This window comes from Lactuca sativa, chromosome 3, assembly GCF_002870075.4.
Source record: "Lactuca sativa cultivar Salinas chromosome 3, Lsat_Salinas_v11, whole genome shotgun sequence".
In the NCBI taxonomy this organism is placed as follows: Eukaryota; Viridiplantae; Streptophyta; class Magnoliopsida; order Asterales; family Asteraceae; genus Lactuca; species Lactuca sativa.
The window spans coordinates 127304801-127325966 of NC_056625.2; the positions used below are offsets into that span (position 1 = coordinate 127304801).

At 34.2% G+C, this 21166-nt stretch overlaps 3 protein-coding genes across 3 annotated transcripts; all 3 read right to left on the minus strand.

Moving 5' to 3' along the window:
• Nucleotides 1–421: 421 nt before the first annotated feature.
• Nucleotides 422–4905, minus strand: LOC111896249 (protein argonaute 4A). The gene is given in 8 exon segments (XM_052769816.1): nucleotides 422–521; nucleotides 600–697; nucleotides 781–917; nucleotides 1206–1350; nucleotides 1353–1420; nucleotides 1537–1642; nucleotides 4274–4364; nucleotides 4867–4905. Coding segments are annotated over 8 exon segments (771 nt in total). The 3' UTR covers nucleotides 422–434.
• A 5038-nt stretch (nucleotides 4906–9943) lies between these two features.
• LOC111896236 (uncharacterized) lies at nucleotides 9944–10784 on the minus strand. Its single transcript, XM_023892246.1, has 2 exons — nucleotides 10369–10784; nucleotides 9944–10253 (listed from the first exon to the last, which is right to left on the minus strand). Exons 1-2 carry the CDS (start codon nucleotides 10782–10784, stop codon nucleotides 9944–9946), a joined length of 726 nt encoding a protein of 241 aa, XP_023748014.1.
• Nucleotides 10785–12484: 1700 nt separating this feature from the next.
• On the minus strand, nucleotides 12485–12955 carry LOC111896237 (uncharacterized mitochondrial protein AtMg00860-like). Its single transcript, XM_023892247.1, has one exon. The coding sequence runs from the start codon at nucleotides 12953–12955 to the stop codon at nucleotides 12485–12487; it is 471 nt and encodes a 156-aa protein (XP_023748015.1).
• Between the last annotated feature and the right edge of the window lie 8211 nt (nucleotides 12956–21166).

Below are 21166 nucleotides of genomic sequence, written 5' to 3' on the forward strand. Positions count from 1 at the left end.
CGTGAATGACATGTAATTCATATTTACATGTGAATCACAAGTGAATCATATATGAATTACATGTGATTAAAATGTGAGTCACATGTGAATCATATGTGAATTACATGTTATTTACGTGTGAATCACATGTAATTCATATGTGATTCACTTGTGATTTACATGTGAATCGTATGTAAATTACATGTGATTTACATGTGAATCACATGTAATTCATATGTAAAATTTGCAACCAAAATACTTCAATAAAATCATATTGTCATTAAAATAACATAAATGGAAAGAATCACATTAGTTCAGGAATGGTCAACTCCATTCCATTGAGGAAAACATAAGGGTTATTCTTTTCATTCCTATGGAATCACCCATTCCATTCCTTCTATGATTCCATCATACAAAAACATATAACATAAAAAGAAAACATACAGCTGCTCGTTTCAGGGCTTCTCACTCAAACCAGTTATCTTGTACTCAGTATTGGTAGGGCTGGTTTTCACCCTCAGATTCTTCAGTGTACGCTTTGCCTTATTGACACCACACAAACTTTCAGCAACAATTTACAAAATACCCCCTTAGTAAATGACAACATGACGGTTTGTTACCTTTGCCCAGTCAACAGAATAGGGATCTTTCACGTTTTGGTTAGCAATTAGAAAATCAACCACTGGCCCAGGCTGGATGATCATGGTAGTAGACACATCTGATAATCATAAACCATTTTTACTCTGATTTCATAACCTTCAATTCAGGGGTAAAAATGGAAATAAGTAATGAAATATTTACCGATGTTGAGGGATAGACCACCCTGGGATGTGCGGAAACTGGAATGGAATCCTCTGCATCTGAGAACACCACCTCCAACATCAGCAAAATTCTTCACATCGTTGTGGAAAAAAGATTGTCGAACAAGCAGACACCCCCTATAGGTAAAAGATAAAGTAAATTAATATCAACAACATGTTATATTATGGGTAAAAAAACATAAGAAAAAAGACATGTTGACAAATTTGTAGCAAAATGTAACCACTTTGCCATTTTGGTGTAAAAAAATACATGTATGTTAGTATTATTGGTTAAAGAATAAAGTGAATTGTTGTTATCAATAAATAAATGCAATTACATTACAATCATGGGTAAAAAAATATTATTTGTTACTCAACCTTTCTTACTTAAATTAACCAACTATCGATATAAAAGTGACAACTTACTGTTTAGTTGCATGTTGTCTTAAGATGATATCAAGCACCCTCAAGGCTTCCATGGAGTTTTCAGATTCCTGTCATCTGAGAGCCTGTGCGATTGCCTGCATTGGGATTTTGACAGCAAAACTCAGCTCCACTTTGAAAGTCTTGATTGATATGAACGCCTGATTCTCTTCTTGTCATTGTCAGGGCTTCCAGGGCTTGCATTTCCATTGTTATTGAATATTATCATATTCATAAGATTTTTTTAAGTCATATATATATATATATATATATATATATATATATATATATATATATAACAGATTAGTAATGTAAAACATTATTCAATACCTACCGATTAGAAGTGGCGTTTTCAAGAACAATAGTGAATTCAAGCTTGTTCCTTGGAAGAGCTCCAATAGTAAACAAACTTTTTTCACCATCATATGCAAATTCCAGATCTGGAGGACGGTGGTGTTTATTTTAGGGGAAATTAGGAGAGTTAATAAGCGATCGATCCGCGAAGGGCATGGAGATGATGCAACAACCGCCAAAGATCAATAAATGTGGATTGACAGTCGCCGATGAAGGGAGGAGGGAGACGATCGACGAAAACGACCTAATGCTTCATTGTAGATGATCGATTCCACTCCAACTGGACATTCGATAGGACTATCTTCTCCAAATCGACAAGTCAAGATCAGATTCAGAAGAAAACGACCGACCTAATGCTTCATTGTAGATGTTCCGATGAACTATACTCACATCCTGTCACACTTCGACGACGATTTCAGGATTTGAGATAGGAGATGTGATGAAGGGTAGAGAGAGGATCGAGAGAGAGAGAGAGAGAGATTGCATAAAGAGTTGGCGTGATTAAATGTCCCTGATTTATTTTAATAAGATGCCCCCACCCCATTTTATTTTTAGATATTTACGAAAGTGCCACGAAGCATCCTAACCCTCTATTATTTTAATCTAACAGTTATTATTTAGTTCTCGGGTTCTCGGGAAACTTTGAGTTCTCAAATGATCATTCCTCCCTCCCTCTCTCTCTCTCTCTCTCTCTCTATATATATATATATATATATATATATATATATATATATATATATATATATATATATGAGGTTGGCTAAAAAGACACCTCAATTTTTCATTTAGACACCCTATTTGATTTTAAGGTTTTTTTATTGGTTGAATTTGCATTGTTTTTTGAGAAAAATAAATTGTGAATAGTTTATTATAGGTTAACTTTTAATAAAAGTGATTATAGGGTGTATAAAGGATTTAGCAACACCCAATTTGAAATTCATTCTATAATCCCAATAAATCAGCAATATTTGACTCCATTTAATCATCCCATCATCTACCTATGCATTAATCGTTTCTCTCTCTCTCTCTCTCTCTCTCTCTCTCTCCCCCTCTCTCTCTCATTTGAATTCTAAAATTGAAAAATCGTCTCTCTGTTTCTGCTAACTCTCACCGTTCTTTAACCTAGCCTCGCCACCACCACTACCACCGTAACATCATCATCACTACCTTAGCCACCTTACGACGACCCAAGATGTCATCAGATTTCTTACCCTCGTCTACTTCTCTGATATCGTTAATTTTAGGAAACTGGGGTTCGATTATGGTTTTCTTCATAACTGGTGATTTCCCTGTGTATGGATATAGTAAGCATCTGTGTATGGATATCATAAGCATCTCTTTAGTGTTCTTTTGGTCAAGATCAATGTGGCTCTCCAGATGTTCCCTGCTCTGGAGAGCATGTTGAAGAAGACAACCCTCCTCTCAGGTAGAAGTTAACTTTTAGTGTTTTGAAGTTGGAATTACTAATAACCATGTAACAGAGGGGTCATTTTGTACCTTTAGTCAAAACATGAATGATGCATAGGATAATAAATAATAGTGTATATCTGGATTTAATTGTAAATGCTCATGTACAATAAGTATTTGTTGTGATGGTAAGTTTTATCGTTCTATTTGTTATCTTCTTTGAAATGAAACCTGCCAACTGTTTGTCTGAACACAGAATGCTGATACCCTGAAGGGTGCACCGAGTGTCGTAAAAATGTCTCGCAGTGGAGACATGCGGCTTTGCCAGGCAAAATGTCAAAGACTTTACCCTATATAAGGCTCTTTCGGAATTGCTTTCTTGCTTTGAAATCCTATCCTGTTGGTAATAACAAAAATGATATGCTTTTACCATTATTTTTAATTGGTTTTTTATCTGGTAAATTACTTAGCTTTATCCCTTAATTGTTAAATTAATTCATGTATTCATAAACCAAATAAGTTTAAATATATAGATATGAATTTGTGAGATGCAATTTATGTTTAGATAAACCAAATAAGAGTTGTTGATAAAACTATTAAAAAACTTAAGCAACGAACTTAATTGACTTAATAATTACAAACTATTTTTTATATAAAAATTACAAAACGTAAAATTTTATATACTTGAAAAAAGTATTTTAAATATTATTTTTTTGTCAAACAAAATCTTGAATTTTTTGAATGGCAACAATAATGAATGATAGATATATAGCAATCTACCTATTATAATAAACAAAATCTAAAAATGTCAAATCTCTTTTTAGTACGCCTCTTTAACATATGGAGTTTTTTTTTTTATTTCTAATTTTTTGTAACAAATCAACTTCAATACAAAATTTCAAAATAAATATTACTTTTTTTTGTCTATATAAAATTTTTAACTGCACCTCCCGTGGTTTCCACGAGTTATAACTTAATACACGATATATATGCAAATACACATATAACCTTATACACATACATTTTTTATTGCATACAAATATACATATTCATCCATTATACATATAACATTATACACACATATATTCTTGATTGCATACATCTACACATATAAAATATATACAAATGCACATATGTATACAATATAACACATAAATTATATATTGCATACCAAAAACTACACATACAATGAACACATAATCATATAAAATAAATTCATAAACATATGCATATACAGTACACATTTCATCAATGCAAAAACCCAATTAGACATATAAACATGCATATACAAATTAAACACAATCCCTAACCTGAAATCAAAATACTACGGTGGTGTATCGTCGGAAAAGCTGCTGCTGTGGCGGTGGTGTTGCCGGAAAAAACCCAAAATGGCGGTGTTGCCTGAAAACAAACAAAAAAATGAAATTAGTCTTGGTTCTTTTCGTGAAAACAGAATAAGAAAGATAATGATGGATAATCAACTGAAATTGGCGGTTTAGTGGTTAATTAATCATCGGAAACGTTGGAGATCGCCGGAAAAACACCCCACTGCAGTTCCTGTCCGTGGGAGAAAAGAATCGGCGGTGAGGAGCCTGAAGACACTCGTAATCTTCAGAATATAATCGTAATCACCAGAAAAGGTAAGTGGTGTCGTCCAAAGCGAGAAACAGTCGCGACTGGATGGTTTTATCGACGGGGATTTAGCGGCGACAATTTGTGGTGAGTGGAGGAAATAATTCGCGGTCAATTTTTTGGGGCATTAGCGGCGATATTTGCCGTTGGTATTAGAGTCGTCGCTATTGGTATGGTACGATGCTCAACTACTGTTGTTGGATCGAATGTCAGATCGACGGCTGGGATGCAACTGGGAGGGATGACACGAATCATGGTTTAGTAGTATTACACGCAATATCTGTTTGACTACTTCAATCATTCCATTCATTTGAGATTTCAATCCATAATCACTAATAGAAAATTGGTGCAATAGCTAGAGTATAATCCGTAGCTATAAGCGGATAGCTACGGAATTGCTACGGAAAAATGTATGTAGCATAATGGTCCGTGGCTAAATTATAGCTACGGATTAGCTACGGAATAGCTACGATAGCTACGGAAATAAATAGGTATGACTTTCCTACATAATAGCTACGAAATTTATTAGCTACGGAATAACTACGAAACTAAATAGCTACGGAATAGCTACGAAAGTGGATAGTTATGGAATAGCTACGGATTTTCTGTAGGTAATCCATCGCTAATTACTTTTTATTTTTTTTTAAAATACTGTAAAAAATTATTAAAAATCTAGTTTTTTCTGTACAAAATATTGAAAAAACTCATTACATTAAACTTACAATAATATTGAAATTCAACTACAAAACAAATAACATTATAATAAAACTAATAAACCTAAAAAAAGTATCAAATACAAATACATATTACTAATTAACATTGTCTAATAATACACATTAAAAGTGTCAACTACAAATGTTTAAATAAGTGCTTACAAAATAATATTGCGAATTATTTGATGGATTACTTGGCAAATTATTGGATAAGTTGAATCGATAAAGACTGACAAGTGCTCTTCAATTTGAGTTTTGAATCAAAGGCCGCCAATTGTTCCTGTTTTAGCACACCATAATCAATGATCACAAAAAAAATATACAAATATAGCAATGTACTTTCATTTTTTTTTGTTTATTATAGCCATAACTGCGAATTTTTTTGAAAGTACAACACTATAAGTAAGACAAAATGAAAGTAGGATGTTATAATAAGCTTGTATATTTTTCATTTAACTAGCTCAAAAATAAAAACACATTTCCTTCCAAGACTATAAAACATATATGATGCCTTTTGAACTTGTATTTTCTTGAAAATCAAAAGCATTTGTAAAGAGGAACTTCGATCCATATTACGCCCTGCACACCATAATATGCCCCTGCGCGCACACACACAGGAAGGAAAAAAAACTCTTAAACTTTTTGTTTCTTTCCAAGCACTTTTAAATCCTAAAGATATAGACAAAAGATTCTTTGAAGCAAACATTTTTACATTTTTTATTGCATTAAACAGCTTGCAAAGGGTGAAATCCATCATGAATAAGAAAATTTAAACTCTTAAGCCTTTGGAAATTACCTAATGTTGTTTATATCCCCTAAACAAAGTGACCAAATGTTGTTTATATCCTCCTAATAACTTTTAAATCCTAAAAAAAGTTGTTTCTATACATTCTCTAAATCCTAAAACATATTGTTCATATTAAAATTTTAATTATTACAACAAATAGATTCATTTTTTTCATGGCCAAACCTGTTTTTAAGAACCATTGCTTAGGTTGTCAAAGCCCTTTGAAATTAATCATCTTATAACCATTTTGACAATCTACTATCAACAAAGTTTCTAAAGCACATGATATAAAATTGATTTTTAGGGGAATATAGCAAACAGTTATGGATTCCGAGTTATGGAATTCAATAGAATCAAAATGAAAGTAACAAGGTTTTACCTTTCAGATAAACCTAAACATAAAATAAATATTTAAAACACTTCAATTTCAAATATCCAAAGAAAACAAATAAACTTAGGAAGAAGAGGATGAAGAATTAGAGTGGGTGGTCCACTGACGACGACTGCGGATGATCTGTCCACTGGAGGCAGCGTCGGTGACTGTTCTTCGGAGATGGAGGCAACAAATCGACCGGAAAATGGAGAGTTATGTTTCTTTTAGTTTTTTAGCCGTATATAAGAAGCTCGAAGTTGTAGCAGCAAAATCATCTTTTGAATAATGAATTTACCATAGCTTGTGAAGTTGTTTTTGAGTGTTCATACACTAAAGGAATCGATTCATGTTTGTTATTAGTGTGGTGCTATTGCTTTATCACTATTAACATCAATCATCGCCAATTTGGTTGACCTTGGTGGTGTTTAACTACTTTATCCTTGATCTAATTAGGTTGTCTACCCCTTTTCACAACCCTCTCCTTTTATCCTATTTTCACCCACCTACTCATCATATGTTATCTTCTTAAAAAAAAATCGGTTTCTATTAGTCAGATATTAATAACATAGTTATAGTTCAGGGTCTAGAATGTAATTGTGTTATCTATATATTCCTCTTGTACACGTTCTTTTAATTGATATACAACATACAATTACCAATATTTAATTTGGTATCAGAGCTGTCATCATCGGCTCCCTAGGGTTACAATCCCTGCCGCCTTTTTTTTGTTCTTCTTCCTTTTTGTTCAGCAGGTGAGCGATCAACACAATTTGTCATCATGTCAACCATTATCGCCTTCTCTACAACAGAAAAAACGTACCACAACTCTCACAAGTTTCCCTTTACCCTCTCCCATACCAACTATGGCTTCTGGAAAACGATGATCCACCCGTTTCTTGTAGCCAACAATCTCTTTGGTTACATTGATGAATCTGTCCCATGTCCTAACCCGACCCTACCCGCAGCAGACAAAGCTACATCAGCCGAACCCCAACCGAATCCTGCTCATTCCGTCTAGCTTGCGAATGATGCGCATGTGCGCATGCTCCTCCTGTCTACAATTTCAGAGGCATCTTACCCGCATGCATAGGGAACGACATCAAGAGATCTTTGGCTCTCTCTACAACGAGCCTATTCACCACAATCTTCCTCTAGGGAATACACACTCAAAACCCAACTCCTTAAACTAGAGATGAAAGCCGATGAAACCGCTTCTGCCTACTTGATACGTGCTCAAGAATACTCTAATGCATTGGCAAACATTGGAGAAATTGTGAAAGAGAAAGACCTTGTTATGTTAGTGATATCTGGCCTTCGTGAGGAATACAACGGCCTCAAATCCACTCTCCTTGCTCGACAATCACCTACCTCCTTTCAAGATCTTCATGGTCTTCTTGCTGATCATGATTTTATGGTCAAGAAGACCTCACCTACGGTTGCTCCTATCCAAGCTTTTACCGCCACTTCATCCAACCACCCCTCTAACCTTCGTCCAAACCCGAAAAGGTCAACTCGGTTTGATTCATCTGCTTTTCATGTTACTACCCAGCATGAACAGGAACCCACAACCTTCTCTGCTGCTGCTGCTAAACATCCACACTGGCAAAAAGCCATGGCTGATGAATATGAAGCCCTACTATGCAATGGCACATGGACGCTTGTGCCACACTCACCTAATCTTAATATTGTCGACTGCAAATGGGTTTACAAAATTAAACGAGACCACGCTGGTACTGTAACACGTTACAAGGCGCGTCTCGTAGCCAAGGGGTTTCATCAGCAACCCGGTATTGATTTTCATGAGATGTTCAGCCCAGTTGTCAAGTTTACTACTGTCTGGGTAGTTCTGTCCTTAGCTGTGTCCAACAACTATCCCCTATGTCAGCTGGATGTTAAAAACGCCTTTCTTCATGGTGATCTTAATGAGACTGTCTATTTACGCCAACCTCCTGGCTTTGTTGATCCACGCAAACCCAACCATGTTTGCTTACTACATAAATCCCTGTATGGTCTTAAGCAGGCCCCACGTACTTGGTTTCATCGGCTATCTCGGGCTCTTCATGCTCTTGGTTTTAAAGGGTCTCACACGGACCCCTCCCTCTTTATACTCTTAGATTCGAGTACAAAAGTGTATATGTTAGTTTATGTTGATGATATCATCATTACAGGTAACAACCCTGGTGCTATTGAGAACATAGTAAGCAGCCTAAGTCGGACTTTTTCTCGTCAAGACATGGGAGCTCTCTTGTATTTTCTTGGTGTCAAAGTTGCATATCATGGCACTAGTCTTTTCTTGTCTCAACAACAATATGTCTTGGACATTTTACAGCATGCAGGTCTTACCGATGCCAAACCGACCAGTACTCCACTTCCTACAGGTGCTTCTCTCTCTCTCTCTTGGTGACAGCCTACTCTTTGAGAATCTTGTACGGTATCATCAAGTAGTTGGCGCTCTACAATATGTCACCCTATCCAGACCCGACATCACCTATGCCGTCAACGAAGTCTGTCAGTTCATGCATTTTCCAACTACTAATCATTGGTCTGCTGTTAAACGAATTCTTCGGTATCTTAAGGGCACCAGTACTTTTGGTCTTCGTCTTACACCATCGCCTGACACCACTATTCATGCTTATGGAGATGCGCAATCTCCTCTGGTTACTGCTTTCTCAGACGCTGATTGGGCTGGTTGCCCGGATGACCGTCGGTCCAGCGGGGGATATGCTATATATCTTGGTTCGAATTTATTTTCTTGGTCAACAAGGAAACAAAAGACTGTCTCTCGGTCATCCACTGAGGCTGAATATAAAGCCCTAGCTGATACTGTTGCTGAAGTTATGTGGCTTGAAACCATATTATGTGAGTTACGCATTTCGGTTACTAAAGCACTGATCTTATGGTGTGATAACCTTGGTGCTACTTATCTGTCTGCCAATCCTGTGTTCCATGCTCGCACGAAGCATGTTGAGATTGATTTTCACTTTGTTAGAGAGAAGGTTGCTGCTAAGAAACTCTTAGTTCAATTTATCTCTACTGATGATCGGATTGCTGATATTTTCACTAAACCTTTATCTTCACAGAGGTTTGAAGGGTTACGATGCAAGCTACAGGTCCTTACCCGGCCTTAGCTTGCGGGGGAATATTAGTCAAATATTAATAACATAGTTATAGTTTAGGGTCTAGAATGTAATTGTGTTATCTATATATTCCTCTTGTACACGTTCTTTTAATTGATATACAACATACAATTACCAATATTTAATTGTTTCTCATCATCTATAAGATATTTTTAAAATTTTCATACAAAGATTCAATGATATCTCTATTCTTACTTCACAAAATATACCTTGTATAGTTCAAAATATACCTAGTATTGAAAAATATAGAAACAAACTATACCTCGGATGCATCACAACAGTAAATCATATAGGAAAATAGTTGTTTGATCTAAAAGTAAGAAAAAATAGGAAAATAGTCATTCCATGGGGTCTTGAATCTCCCTTTTGGACACCACAACACTTTCAGCCCATCTCAAGACCGGTGGAAGTGCATCCGGCTCTTCCATTTGAAGAACATCATAAACCGAGTCACCACAGTATTTTATGAATGACATCATATCTGACAATTTTATGGAGGTGACTGCACATAATTTTGATTCAACACAAAACTTTTGCTCAATTTCAATTGCCTTATTAACAACACTTCTGATAGCCCTACGACCAGGTTTTTGCATTGTGATAGTGTACATGTGGAAAGCAAATTGAAATTGTAGCTTCAGTTCCTTGCTGATCAAATCAGTAAGTACAGAAAAACATTTATGGCCACTGGTCATGTTCATCTTATACCACAGGGCTGCAACTCTCATTGTGGCTCCAAAAATACCCTTAGTGCATGTGTAACCGATAATCCTCAGGGGTTGAAAAGAGAGTCGACCAGGTGGTTTTGGCTCTGGTGGACGGAAATTGCTCAACTTTATTGAATAGTAGCCACCTTTGGACCTGTTGTACAGTGTCATGAAGTATTCGAGCATAAAATGCATGATGGTTTTTATCCACCATCATCTGATACCCTAGGCAATAGATTGCTTCCAAATCCTTGAAATCTTTCATGAGATCAACAGAAATTGATCTGAAATGCACACAGTCAATTGCTCCAGATATAAGGAAAAAATTCCGATGTTCATTTGTTGCGGAAGCAAAATCCGATGCTACATCACCAATTTCAATGATATCGGCCACCCAGAAGAATTTTTGGGATTCCTTGTAGAGTTTCCATTCTTTTTTTTTCGGGAACCGAGATATAACAATTGCGGACATGTTGAGAATAAGCAGAGAGGGTAATCAGGTATCAAGCAATGAATTATATGATTTTGCTGCATAAAAAAGAAGAAAAAAGGGTTAGCACACAAACACACATGCTATATTACAAACAAATGAATACAACTTGTATGATGTTATTTCTTGAATTTAACCCGAAACAAGTTAAATGCAAATAATAGCAACATACTTTTAGAAAACACACAAAACAGATAAACATAGCCATAACTATCATTGAGGAAGCAACAAAAGTATTAGTTTGAGTTTGAGCAGAAAATTCAAAATGGGGCTCAAGTTGACACATGACACAACCAATATGTCAAATCCAAGACCTCAATCACCTAAAAACTGAAGATATCAGACTAAAAGATGGCTATTCACCCTTAGTTCAAAAACTCTGGCTTCATACTCAAATTGGGAAGCATTCCTAGATCCATCATTTACATGATTCCTGAATGATACAACAACTTGGGAAACATTTATACACCAATACAAACAAACATAAGAAACCTGGAAGTTACTTGGAGAAATTATTTTGAGCACAAGATAAAATAGTTGATACAATAGATCAATAGATTACATGATTGAAGCTTCAATTAGGACAATTATGGTTTCAACTGAAGTTAAAATTCACATTTTTATAAAAAAATCCTAATAAGACATTGTACTTTCCCAAAAATTTATTTATTGATCCCCAACTTTCATCTTGTTAATGCATTGGTTTTTCACCAGTTCATTGAATAGTTTATCTTGTTGTTCCTTTATTAGTTTTTTTGATGAAATTTATCAAACGATTTCAACTTTTTAATTTATGGTTTTTCCTATTAAAAACCTATGGTTAGGTTTTTAAGCTAATGCTACAGGTACTATTCGAATAAAATGACTCAAGGGTATAACCGTAAATTCTCCTTACTGATTTTTGTTATTAAAATATTTAGATACCACTATAAGTATAAATGAAAAAAATGAGCTGAGATAACTATACTTAAAGTGGTGTGGCTTCAAGAATCAGTTACATGATAATCAATTAAGTACCTTATGAACTCTGTACGAAACCATAACAATTTCTATATCAATGTAAGATTGAAGTGTGTTGGATGTGCAAATCCATGTGATCCTACTGTTTTTACATTTCAATATCAACATTACCATTAAAAACCAACTAAGTATTTATCACCAAAATTGATCATTAAGCAGTATTTATTGACAAAAATGAATAACCATACCTCTGTTTATGAAACAGAGATAACAAAAAGGAATGCAACAAAGATGATGGAAAGAAACAATGACTTTAATTTTTCATGAAAAAGTTGCAATTTGTATAAAACCTGTTTGTAAATTATGCATGATCCTACTTCTAATTAGGGCATAAACACCGTGATTTAACATCTGCAAATAAAATGTGCCCTTCATAACTAAGCACTCACTATACGATTAGTTACAAAGACATTATCTACAATCATCGGTGACACCAAATCCGATCAGAAAATTGTAGTTTCAGACATCATGCACTATCCAATTAATCACAAAAAGTTACCAAATGTGATAATTAATGGAAGCAAAGTAAGTCTCAACAAATACCTAAAAAGGTAACTACGAAGCATACAGATTTCACAAATTTTCAAATTTTTAGGCCAAGTTTTGAGTGAATCCTAAACGAAGAAGAAGAGAATGATATATTTTTACCTGCGAAAGCGTTGCTAATGGCAGAATTCTCCGTTCGACGGCGACGGAGATGGCGACATGTCACAGGATGCTTCAATCACCGTGCGCCACTTGGTATTTTCTCCGACTAAGTCAACAGTTTGTACCTGGAACGGCTTCGAGTAATTGGGTAATGCTAGAATTGGTTCTTTCATGACGGCCTTCTTTAGCTCCTCAAACGTTTCTTGACACCTATCCGTCCACTCCCATGCGACCTTCTTTTTAAGTAGATCAGTTAGTGGAGTTGACCGTGCCGAGTATTCTGATATGAATCTTCGATAATAATTGACCAGACCTAGGAACGATCGTAGTTCGGACACGTTCTTAGGTGGTTCCCATTCTGAAATTGCTTTTATTTTTCTCTCATCCATGTAGATCCTCCTGTCCTTAATCTTGTGCCCAAGGAATCTTACGTCAGGTTGGGCAAAAGTGCATTTCTCCATCTTCACATACAATTGGTTTTCCATTAATGACTGAAAAACCAATCTTAGATGTTCCACGTGTTCCTCCAACGTTTCTTAGTAGACTACGATGTCGTCTAGATACACTACTACGAACTTATCCAAGAACGGGTGGAAGATTTTGTTCATGAGGGTGCAAAATGTGGCCGGTGCGTTTGTGAGTCCAAAGGGCATGACCAAGAACTCAAACGATCCATACCTGGTCACACATGTTGTCTTTGGCTCGTCTCCTGCTGCTATGCGAACTTGCCAATACCCTGATCGTAGATCTAACTTTGTGAACCATCGAGCATGTGTGAGTGGATCGAAGAGATCGGCGACTAAGGGGATTAGGTACTTTTTCTTCACGGTTACCTTATTCAAGGCTCGATAGTCAATACACATTCTTAGACTACCATCCTGTTTCCTTTGGAACAATATTGGGGCGCCAAATGGAGCTTTGGAAGGTCTGATGAAGCCAGTGTCTAGTAACTCCTTCAACTGTTTTCTTAGCTCTTCTAATTTTAGTGGTGCCATTCGGTAAGGCCCCAACGTTGGTGGCCATGCTCCTGGTTCTAATTTTATCTCATGATCTACCTCTCTTCGTGGTGGTAGTTTCTTGGGTAATTCCGGTGGCATTACCTATTTAAATTCCTCAAGTACTTTCTTGATTCTGTTCGGTACCTCCATTTCTGGAAAATCGACTTCTTTTTTTAATGTGGCTAGGAATGTCACATCGCCCCTCCGAAGGCCTTTGCTAAGTTGCATGGCTGAAATGATACGAGAATTCGCCTTGCTTCTTTCTAAGGGAACGATGTGAATCGAGGATCCCTTGGTGAGGCGCATGGTTTGATCTTCAAAGGAAAAAGGTCGGGCTTCGTCTAGGAATTCCATCCCAAGCACCATGCAGTAATCATCCATAGGGACTACCGTTAAGTCTATGATTCCTATCCATCCTCCTATTTCGATGGGCACATTGTGGGCGACACCAAGGATGGGTTCGGATGGGGAATTTAATGCTTTCAACCAACCTATCTTGGTGTATTGAATATTCCTCTTCTTGGCTTCATTTTCAGCAAGAAAGTTATGAGACGCACCTGTATCGACTAGGACTTTAGTTGTCTCTCCATTTATTTTAGTCTTCACGAACATGAGACCTCCTCCCTTCTTTGGTTTTGTCTCTTCCTTAGCCACCGAATTGAGGAGACGCATCAAGCTTAGTTGTTGTTCGTCCCTTTCTTCATTTTCATCTTCAAAGACCATGACGTTGAAACTTTTCTTTTTGGGACAATCTCTTATTAGATGGGGACCGTCACACAAATAACACTTCACCTCCTTACAAGTCCCTCCTTCGATCGCCTTTCCTTTGAAAGTTGAGGGTTTGACAGTGGATCTATCGTCCCTTGGTGACGGCTTTGGTGCAGCTTTATCTCCCCCACTAGTCCTTCTAATCGGTGCATCTCTTCGGAAGTCCATAAGGTCTTCCGCTACAGCAATAACTCCGTCAACGTCTTGGACATTCCTTCGCTTAAGTTCGTTATAGGCCCAAGATTGTAGTCCATCTTGGAAATAAAATAACTTGTCTTTTTCTTGTAATTCAGGCAACTCCAGCATTAAAGCAGTAAGTTCTGCCACATAATCTTTAATCGACCCAACGTGTTTCAGTCATCGAAGCTTCTTCATTACTACATCTTCGGCGTTATGGGGTCAAAACTGCTTCTTGAGTTGCCTTTTGAACTCATCCCAGGTCTCTATGGTGTATAGCCCTTTTTCTATATTGTTATGCTTCCGCCTCCACCACAGGGTGGCGTTCTCACATAGGTATAGGACAACTGTGTCTATTTTGGGCTTATCGTCCTTTACACCGATTGCATTGAAATAACATTCTACGGACCAGAAAAATTCTTCAAGAAGTTTAGGGTCACGCTTACCTCCGTACTTCAGGGGTTTAGGTGCATCGGCATGTGGCGTCATCTTTGTACTTGCTCCTCCAGCAATTGCGGCTTTGCACAACTTTACTTCGACTTCTAGAGTAGCTACCTTCTCACGGAAATCATTCCGCAGGGTGTTAATAAGTCCAAGGACTTCTTCCTTGATGACACCGATGGTCTCCTTCAATCCATCGCTCGTGTCACTTATCTCGGCAACGAACTGATCGATAGTATCCTTCCATTCAAGGATCTCACCGACGTTAATCTTTGTCCTTGTAAGCTTGTTCTCTAAGTTTGCCAAGGCATCTATCGATTGGTCCCTCTTCCTGGACTTTCTTCCTTTCTCCTCGACGACAGGGGGCACGTTTGCAACTTCACGGGATGCTTCAATCACCGTGCGCCACTTAGTATTTTCTCCGACTAAGTCAGGCTAACTTCGATGACTTAGATGTATTAACGATTAGAGGAAGCAAGAGAAACGACAAGAAACACTTTTAAGAAAAGAGCTTCTTTATACAACTTTACTTCTTACAAGAGAACTTCTTGGATGCCTTGGACAAATGAGTCCTCCTCCTATTTATAGGCATCCTACACCTCCTCAATGGGAAGTTTCTAGATTTCGTATATTCCCGAGTATTCTAGATTGTTCTTACAAGATCCTTATCTATATACAAAGTTCTACACAATTCTATTCTATACTTTTGCATCCTAGAGAATTCTAGATCGTTCTAGGAACTTATGGTAGATTATTACTTGTTCCACCATCTTCTTGATCGGTCTGCAAGCTTCTAGAACACCGATTCGTGACAGACGGCTCCGCCTCGTTGCGCTTTACTTCTTTCCTTCTTCTTCTTCTTCTTCTTCCAAGTAATGAAGTTGATATTCTTTGTTTATGAAGTTGCGAAATTGGTCAAATCAGGCAAAATGGAGTGGTCTAGGTAGTAAGTGAGCTAGGTCCAAACCGGTCAAGGTCAAAAATTCAAAATAATGGTCAAAAAGTCAAAATAATTATCACCTCACCTCTGCTATGTCTTAGTTTTATGACTTTTATCCTTTTCTATGAAATATCAATTTTAAATTGTCTTTTCTTTTTATCAAAAAAAAAGTTACACGACAATTGTGGGTAGTGTAGTCTCATTCTCTATGTATATATTTGGTTAATGTACTTTTCAATTTTATTACTATTATTTAAAATTTAATTAGTATAATAAATAAATAATAGTTTTATATCATAATTTCAAGATTTGATATTATACAGTTATACTAATCTACTTAATTTTCATATTGATTTATGGAAAATAAAAAATAACCATGTTTCACATTTCATATTGATTTGTGCTTAAGGCCCGTTTTGGTTTAATTTCAAGTTATGAAAGAAAGTAAACTTTCGTTTTTAATTTCTAGTGTTTTTAGTTTCATTTTTTGCTCGAACTGAGTTGTTTTTGATGTTTGTTGTTTGATTTTTCTTTAATTTGCTGTTGGTAGATAAGTTTACCGGTGATAATGAATGTAATATCTAATGATATGTAATTTGATATGATAATCCTTAAATATAGTTACAATTTGTGATTTTTGAAACCCTAATTTTCATATTCTTGTCGATTTAAGCTTCATTGTATATGATATTGAATACTGACAACAATTCTTTTAAGTTTCTGAGTTTTAGAGATATTTATGGATGAAGAATTTAGGGAAAAGCATCAAAGTGAAGCTTTATATAATGATGTTCATAAGGTGTTCGATATAATGTCTCAAAGAAACCATATCCTAAACAAGAGAATTCTTGAACATTTTTCATGTTGTTTTCATTTATATAACAATAATTGTTAGGCATTTTTAACCATTTAATATTTTCTTTGTTTTTGTTACCGTAAGGTTTTATGTGTTGATGTTGTTTGGTTTTAAATGTATGTTACTGTATAAACTCATGATTGTTATATAGATTTTACTCAAAATTTGTATTCATAGTTTGTTTAAACAATGATGATAATTTTATTTTTGTTACTTGATGATATTGTTAAATTACCTGTTTTGGTTTGTCTATTTTTGATTGGAGCATATTCTTATTGTGGATCATATGTATTTTGTTAAAACTAGTTCATATTATTAGATATGTTTGTTTTGTTTTCTAATTGGATCATATCATTAAGTTGCTTATTTTCATAATCAAAGATTGATGATTGTATCTTATGGTTATTTTCATCATATACTAATTATTGATCGTTTATTTATTTTACATCGTATCAAACTTGTTTTTTCTATATCATTTAATAAGTTCTGATAAATTGTTTTGTTATTGGATGACTTTAGTAAACTTTTTTTTATTGTGGATCATATGTTTATGGGTGTATCATATTATTAACTTGGTTATTTTTATCAATTTCAAATTGTTTATTTTGGATCTTATGTTGACATTGTTTTCCCTATGTGTAGATTCTTCAAAGAAAAGGCACAAATTTGTCAGATAACTAAATGTTTTGTAACAAATTAAGTTGTTATATTCGGAACACAATTACAAATCTTTTGTAAAAGTTTATCAAAACGGACTGAAGCTTCACCTAAACTTTGAAAATATTATGAACTAAATATATAGTATAATGGTGTTGAAAAAATGGAGTGTTACATATTGTCTCTTTTAAAAGAACCAACACAAAAAGACAAAGAACTTTCCTATGACTTGAAAATTTGTGCCACTCCCATGAAAAATAATCATGTTGACTATGGTTTGTTTCTTATGAAGTGTATCATGGTAACAGACCTGATAATGTTGAGGTTGATTTAAAACCTAGATTTGATGATTAAGCCACTCAATTGGATGAGATAAGGAAGAAATATGTTGCAAAGATGTTATCTGATTTTTTAATCTATTCAAACTTATCTTTCTGACAAGTTTGGAGTATTTTGATAATTTGTGAAGTTACAAGTAGAAGATTTATAGTGAAGCACATTTGAAAAAGTTGAAGTTTGGATTGTAGGAATTGGAGTTTTATGATTGTTGGTCCGGATATATTTTGAAGACAGGTTGTTTGTTTGGTTGTTGATAAATAATCTCGGATATGTTTGTTTTTTTGTTTCTATTTGCATTTTTAATGGTTTTTGTGTCAGGTTCTTTAAGAAAACAATATTAGCCTGATATGTATTTAGGTTAAGAACCTTTTTAAGATACATTCTGAGTTTTTAGTATTTCATGCTTCTGGATATTAAATATGGATTTTGGATATTAAATTATTTTCATAGCTTTTGCATATTCAAATTAAATTATTAATTTCAAACTTCTATTATATATTTTATAGAAATTGTTCATCACAATCAAGAAAGTTTTAGATCAACTTAAGTTACATATCATATTATTTGGATCATTATTTTTTGGATCATAATCATGATAAAATTTTATTGAGATTAAATCATTAAATTTTATGATGCTAACGTTGATAATCTATCTTATATAAATTGTCCGTCTTAAATAATCATAAAAGTTTAACATTCAGGTCGAATTTTTTAATCATAGAAATTGTAGATCATTTTTTTCTTTTTTTTGCATCATAGACTTTTCTTAACTTAAATGTTCGCATCTTAATTAATGGTAATGATCAAAAGTTTATGATACATATTTTACAAACCGTCTATGATAAATAATTAGAAAAATATATAGATCATATTATTATCGATCATTTTAAGTTATGGATCATAGTCATCATCCAAAAAAACATTCATATTATATTTTCAGTTCATATAAATCGTGTCATATATTTTTTAGATCAAAGACCTTTTGAATGATAAATGTTCTTTATCCATCCATTATAATGGACAAAACTTACATAAAATATCATTATACTTCCAGTATTTTGATGCGAATGATCAACTATAATCTAAGCATGTAAAAACTATGTATTGTACTTTTCTCTAGTTATGCATTGTAAAATTTATACACATTTTATTCCATTTTACTCGGTCTTCAAATATAATTGTTATGAACCAAAACTTGTTATGATCCAGAAGTTGTTATGATTCAAAATTTGTTATGATCCAATCATGTTATGAACCGATACTAATGTGAAAAAACTGACATGATTTAAAGTTATATGATTCAAATTTAATATCGTTTTAATTGGTACGATTCAAAATAATATGATTCAAAGAAAGTAATCATTTTATGTGTATTCAAGTTTATTTCATAACATACAAAAAAGGAGGATACAAAAAAAAGTATGTAACAAATTAATAAGTGATTATCCAAAACCTGTCAGAAAAACCAAAACTTGTTTATGAACAATGACTTATGTGAGAATTTTAACTTGATTAAAAAGGATATTCTTCAAAACGTATGATCCAAATCGGATGATTCAAAATTGATATGACTAAAAATGATAGCTACGATCTAAGATTATATGATACAAAATGATATGTCTTTAATAATATAAATAAAGTTATAAAAAGTTGTTTTCAAAAGTCTGTTGTATGATTCAAAATAATATGATCCTAAATGTTATGATCTAAAGTGTTATGATACAACATGCTATGATTAAAAACCTTACGATCCAAATTATATGAATAAAAATGTTAAGATATAAAATACTATGATTTCAATTTTTCATTCAAGTTATAAACAGTTGTTTCTAAAAGTCTGTTATATGACTAAAAAATGTTATGATCCAAATTATTATGATACAAAAAAGTTATGACATAAAATTACATCACAATCCAACTTTGTATCGACAATCTGAACCACTCTTGTTTTGATTAATATTACAACTAGATTTTGTCCATAATATTACAACATAAAACAGTTGGAGAAGTACATATATGAAAAGAAAAGGTAACAAAAAATAAAAATAGATAAATATCACAAAACTATCAAGATTACACAATATCACTAGCTAGACATGTAAAGGTCGGTAGAAGCTTGAGCGAGGTGAAGCATATTTGAGAGTAATGGAAGAAACCAATGAGTTGTAAAGTCAACCACAAAGATTAATCATAAATGAAGTTACAGAAAAAAAAACTTTTAAAAGGAATCCACTATAAGAAACCACAGTTGATTTGTAATTTTTTCTTGAAATTTATGTGACGGAAATCCTAAAGCTACATCTATATATCGCACTAAGAATCAAATCAACTACAACACCCCATCTACAATACCCATTTTTAATAAAGATCCAACAACACCAATACTCAAAACTCTTACATGATAAAAACACCAAAAGCTTGAGGGGTTAGTCAAAGCCTCCACACAAGTTGAGTCAATAAAACAGTAAAACAAAGTCAACATCCTCCATAAAATAGGTCTTTATTCAGCAAATCTAAGAAAAAATAATTACAAAATAATGTTTCTTTAGATTCAACTTAATGTCACTACCTGGTGGCTGAGAAATAAATAAAATCCAATTGATTTCTAGTGTAAATTTTAAAAATTTAACATGGATATCGATATACCATATACATATTTGGAATATTAAAAGTAGTAGCCAAAGGGAGTGAAAAGAAAAAGAGTGTAGAGAGACGATTGATCAAACCTCTTGAAAAGGAGTGTCTTCACCTTTGATATGACTTTGTTTCAAAATTTATGCTTTTGTCTTCACATTTCTTGGCACAAAACAAATCAACATTTGTTCAAATTGTTGCACATAACTACTTTAATTCTCTCATAATAATCCCCAACTTTCATTTGTTTACATGAGATGATGAACTCTCTTAGGCATTTCATCGAGCACCTGTTAGGCATCAATAAACATTGGTTAACAACCAATTTTATAATTTAATTCTTTCCCACTAAATCTTCTCACACACACATATGGCTTCAAATATTAACGAATCTAACTTTAAATCATCTTTTTCAACAAAAAATTGAGAAACCATCTTTCAATTTCATAAACGAATTCATTATGATCGAAGCTGATTTTGTGTAAATTTGAAACGGAGGGTGATGATTAATTGTAAAATGTCTTTATAGTGGTCGAATCTAACCTGATTTTGCACGATTTGAATCAAACTTTGAAGATTCCAATAGAAACGATCACAATTAAATGTCTTCAAGATTTTCTTTGTGTTTGATTGATGAATGAAGAAGACAATGATGCATAGTTAAGCTATCTTTGTTAGCTTAGTATGTTATGTAACCTGGTTTAGCCAAGCCCAGCCCATTCATTTTTTTTAACCCAATACATTTTTTATTTGACGATTGTATGAGAATTGTCCCTCGCAGCACTCAACGTTTTTTGAGTCTTAATCGGATTCAGACCCTTTATATTGAAAATTATCACCTTAATATTAATTAAAACAAAGGGAACATCATATTATGTATAAAAAA